This window comes from Arvicola amphibius, chromosome 9, assembly GCF_903992535.2.
Source record: "Arvicola amphibius chromosome 9, mArvAmp1.2, whole genome shotgun sequence".
In the NCBI taxonomy this organism is placed as follows: Eukaryota; Metazoa; Chordata; class Mammalia; order Rodentia; family Cricetidae; genus Arvicola; species Arvicola amphibius.
The window spans coordinates 62,158,072-62,163,125 of NC_052055.2; the positions used below are offsets into that span (position 1 = coordinate 62,158,072).

The 5,054-nt window shown below is 53.9% G+C and overlaps 1 protein-coding gene across 1 annotated transcript; it reads left to right on the forward strand.

Moving 5' to 3' along the window:
* Positions 1–1,387: 1,387 nt before the first annotated feature.
* Positions 1,388–4,256, forward strand: Hoxc11 (homeobox C11). Its single transcript, XM_038343313.1, has 2 exons — positions 1,388–2,069; positions 3,358–4,256. The coding sequence occupies exons 1-2, from the start codon at positions 1,388–1,390 to the stop codon at positions 3,588–3,590; spliced, it is 915 nt and encodes a 304-aa protein (XP_038199241.1). The 3' UTR covers positions 3,591–4,256.
* Positions 4,257–5,054: the final 798 nt, after the last annotated feature.

A 5,054-nucleotide genomic window follows, 5' to 3' on the forward strand; every position in this document is an offset into this window, starting at 1 on the left:
GAAGCTTTCAATAAATTTATTTTCAGCTGCCCAGATGTGTGCTGTAATGGCCAAAGGGATGGGAGGCTAGGGAGGGCAGAATCACTGAGTACTCCCCTCTGGATACAGCAGTCCAAGAAGGCTTACAGATTTGGGAGAGGGCAAGGCTGGACTGAGGAAGGAGGCAGAAAAAAGAGCAGTTAGAGAGGGACTTCTGGCCCCACCTTGCCCACCTTGAGATCAGTTTATTTCACTGTCCTGTGATTGATACTGGAGATAGACACCTTGCCTCTACTCACCTAAGCTCCCAAAGTCATTACAGAAAACAGGACCCCCTAATTTGGTTCCCTTAGCAGTGGACCCCACTGCAAAGCTTCTTTTCAGTCCTTTAGTTGAATCTGAGCTACCAACTTGAAAGGCCTCAGATAAGGAAGACAGATGATTCTTATTCTAATCTTTTTCTTTGAGGTTTGGGATTTTAAAATCCACAGTGGTTGTAGCTTTCTGCACATTGATTGACAATAAAGGCAGGCATGAAATATTCACCCAGGGCCACTCTCTCATACTAAATATTTAACACAACATTAGAGAAGGTTTTTCCCAGACTTCGCCAGGCACCGACTGGGCGGCTGGCATGCAGCTCACCACTGGTTTATGACTAATAGGAGTCCCTAGCCAGTGGCAGCACAGCCAGCTAGGCAAAGTTGAGACATCGGCTCATAGCTAGGCTGCCTCACCTTTGGAAAACTTCAGATACTCTTCTTGCAACCCTGTCCTATAAGGGAGTTCACCCGGCTTTGGCCAGGAAAATAATCTAAAAGACTTCTTCAAACTCTGTAAACAGGCTTCTTCAGGTAGAAGGGTAAGAGTTCCTGAGACTTGAAGAGAAGGATTCAATATTCCTAGGGGAATCAGGTAGGAAAAAGTCCTTCCTCTCACTCCAGCAGATCCAGACCCCCTAAACGGAAAGCTCTCCTCCTTTCCATCAATCCTTGGGGGGGGGGAAGCAGACGCTAGGAAAAAATACAATTACCCCCTCCCAGCCACCGCCCCCGCCCATCCCACCGCCCACCCCAACCCAATTCTCTCTCTCCTCCTTTGCTTGCCCTGTGGAATGGAGAGGAGGGGAGTGACGAGAGAAAAACGAATACAAATCTGCAATTGATTTTCATAATGTTTCTGCGGTGTTTGCAAACCAATCGCCTGAACGTCCCCGATCTTACCTAAGAGAGAACCCCTCCTACGTCTGCGAAGTGCTCCGAACTGATATATGACAATATCTACTTTGGATCACGTGCTCGGAGAGAGAGACTAAGACGGATAACGCGTCATCTCGCCTTCCCAAAATTTCCCCCCTCGCTAGACCGGGTCCAAAATCTCCATCCGGAGCAGGCAGGAGAAGAGAACGATGTTTAACTCGGTCAACCTGGGCAACTTCTGCTCGCCTTCGCGCAAGGAGAGGGGTGCTGACTTCGGCGAGCGAGGGAGCTGCGCCTCCAACCTCTATCTGCCCAGTTGCACTTACTACGTGCCTGAGTTTTCCACCGTCTCCTCCTTCCTGCCCCAGGCCCCCTCTCGTCAGATCTCCTATCCCTACTCCGCCCAGGTGCCCCCCGTCCGGGAGGTCTCCTATGGCCTGGAGCCGTCCGGCAAGTGGCACCATCGAAACAGCTACTCGTCTTGCTATGCGGCCGCCGACGAGCTTATGCACCGAGAGTGCCTGCCTCCTTCCACAGTCACTGAGATCCTCATGAAAAATGAAGGCTCCTACGGCGGCCACCACCACCCCAGCGCCCCGCACGCGGCCCCCGCCGGCTTCTACTCCTCAGTCAACAAGAACAGCGTCTTGCCCCAAGCCTTCGACCGCTTCTTCGACAACGCCTACTGCGGTGGCGGAGAGGCGCCTTCCGAGCCCCCCTGCTCAGGCAAGGGCGAGGCCAAAGGGGAGCCTGAGGCGCCCCCGGCCTCGGGACTAGCGTCCCGGGCAGAGGCTGGTGCTGAGGCCGAGGCCGAGGAGGAGAACACAAATCCCAGCTCGTCTGGTTCTGCCCACTCAGCCACCAAGGAACCGGCCAAGGGAGCCGCCCCCAGTAGGTAGCAGCGGCCGGGAACCCGAGGGCAGCGAGTTAGGGAGCAGAGAGGGAGGGCTGGAGTAGAAGGTGGCGGGGGTTGGGGGAGGCCAACGGAGCGCGGACAGAATCGTGTTTTGGGTCAGTCCGATTTTATGTGGAGTTTTATAAGCATTCAAAGGATTTTATTATAACCTACAAAGCCCTCTCTCCCAACGACTCGACTTTTTACGATAGAGAAGGGGTGGGGAGGGAAGGAAAGGGGCTCTTTGGAAAAGCCGGGTGAGCCCCCCTCCGTTATCTCCCTAGGTCTGTGAAATTTTTTAAAGTGCCACCATTTCGGGCGATATTAACTTTGATCATGAACTTAGAGGAGAGTTTAAGAAAGGATGGGGAAACTGGCTGCGCGGGGGGGGGGGGGAGGGTAGAAGGGAGGGGAGGGGTGATGGGGGAGAAAAGGGAGGGCGAGGGAAAGACAGGGAGAAACCCAGAGAGGGAGAGAGGTAAGGGACAGAAGCGAGGTGGCAGAACTGGAACCCACAGAGGCGCTCCAAGGTCCGCTCCGCTTCCGCTTCTTTTTAAAACGACTTTTAAAACAAAACATGTTCAAATTACATGCTCTTATGGGTCTTTGAGTAGAAATCCGGGCAAGCCGGGATTTGGTGGTGATGGGAGAGTGTGGAAAAGATCAAAGCTCCCTGCGCAGAGGGTGTGGATAGCTCTCCAGGGTCTACGGTCTCTGGGCAGGCCCTGCCAGGCTGTGTGCGTAGCCTGGCAGGCAAACGGCGGGGCGTCCCGGGGCGCCAGGGCCTGACAGGAGGCTTGGGATGTCTAGCTACTTCTGCACGCTGGTTTCCTCCCTGATTCCCCACTACTACCGCCTAAACTCACTCCTTCGCGCCGGTTCTCCGTGGTTCCCTCCGGTTTCTGGAGGAAGGGGTGGCGGATCGGTGGGCTTGGAGAAGCTTTGGGAGGGCCACTCGGAAGGTGCAAGAGCGGCGAGGAGTAGCAGGCAGGGCACCCCAGGGAACGCACGTGGCCCAGACAGGCTTTTCTCCAAACGCAGGCCCTGTCAGCTAGGGCTCTGATCTGAGGGGCAGGGGACACCAGGTTTCGGTGAACCAAGCTAGACCTGGCAGTAGGATCCGCTACGGAAGAGCCGCCTGCCTAGAGGGAGGGCTGCCGGCGGCGGCGGGACTGGGATCTGCAACGCGGCCGAGCGTTCAGTGGCTGGGGTCCGCTGGGGTCGCCTGGGGTCTCACATGTCTCTCTCCCCTCTCCTCGCACTTGCCCCCTCCCCTCCCTCCAGACGCCCCCCGCACCCGCAAGAAGCGCTGCCCTTATTCGAAATTCCAGATCCGGGAACTGGAGCGAGAGTTTTTCTTCAACGTGTACATCAACAAAGAGAAGAGACTGCAGCTGTCCCGGATGCTGAACCTGACTGATCGACAAGTGAAAATTTGGTTTCAGAACCGAAGGATGAAAGAAAAAAAACTGAGCAGAGACCGGCTGCAGTATTTTTCCGGAAATCCGCTGCTGTAACTGCAGGCGGGGGAGGGAAAGAGGGAAATTTATTTTATTTTATTTTATTTTTATTTTATAACTCGTCTTTTTCCGCGGGTGGAAAACTGGACTGTGGCCAGGGCTGGCCCCCCACTGCCGTTACTGGCACTTCCTTCCAGAATCTCCTTCGCCTCGGGTCTAATTCACTGTAGGGACAGAGACCCGGCCTGGAAAAAGGAGTGAGGGGAGTGTCTGACCCGTGACTAGTGGACCTTGTTGGCGCCAAGGCCCCAAGACTGTTTATTTAAAAGAAAATACACCTTGCAACAAAGTCTTGCTGCTGGGATCGGGTGAGGGGGAGGGGCGAGCACAGTGGGCGCCAGAGCCGAACAATCCTTGAACTCGAAACCTTCCCTAGCCCGAGTGAAAAGAACCGCTGAGCCACCTTGTCTGCAAGTCCTCCCGGGCTCCCCACCCCCACCCCATCTTCCCCACGCTTGGACTGCTAACTGTGATCCTGCCTTGCTGTGAAATTCCTGTACTTTTGACTTGGTGTTAGGTGTGCAAAGTCCAAATCCTACCTCCGGCTGCGCCTGGACCCGCCTCAGCCTAGTAGTTCTCGCCCTAAATGTGTAGAGCCCTCTTTTGAAAACTCCTGACTGATGCATTGAGGTGTCCTAACCTTTTCCAAAGCAGTGCCCCCCCGAGATTGTTACCTCCTTAAAAAGAAACAGGATTGGGGAGGAGGAGGCATAGGAAAATGGGACTGGGCCCCTCCCTCTAGCGGAGGCTGAATTGTAAATATTTCATAACCCTCTTTGCCTGTAGAGGAAAGGGGGAGGCTGAACCGGAGTAAGATTCTAATCACCCATCTCTGTCCATGTGCGTGAGTGCGTGTGTCCATGTGCAATCCCCACTCTACTTCTGTCTCAGAGGGATTGCTGTGAATTTTTTTGGTGGCAAATAAAGATATTTCATTCTGTTCAATATTATTTTATTTGACCTTTTTATTAACCCCTCTCCTCTTAAAACCCCCTGCGTTCCCAAGACAGCAGAGGAGGAGGTGATGGTGGCCCTGTAAGAGGAGGAGGAGAAGGAAGAGGAGGCTGTGGCAGTTGGGAGAGCCTGCTAGTGGGAACCAGGCCGTCTGAGGGGAAGCAGGCCAGTGCTGGGGCCACTGGTGCTCAGCTCCACGGGCTGGGGCAAGAGGTGGCCAAAGACTGCGCCAGCTCTGGAGCAGAGGGCATTCTATGTTTAGTCCTAAACTCCCTTTCCTCAGGTGCAACTCGAACTCTGTCCAAATGCCCAGCAACGCTTGTTTAAGTACATGTTTGTTGTGGAGTTAATTGTAGCCATCATCAAATTTAAATTTATAGGAATTTTCTTGGCTTCACCATGGCCCTCCTGCCAGATGTCTCCCTCTGCTGCAGTCAAATATGTAGAGTTGAGGATAGGGTTCTCTCTCTCTCTCTCTCTCTCTCTCTCTCTCTCTCTGTTGTATTG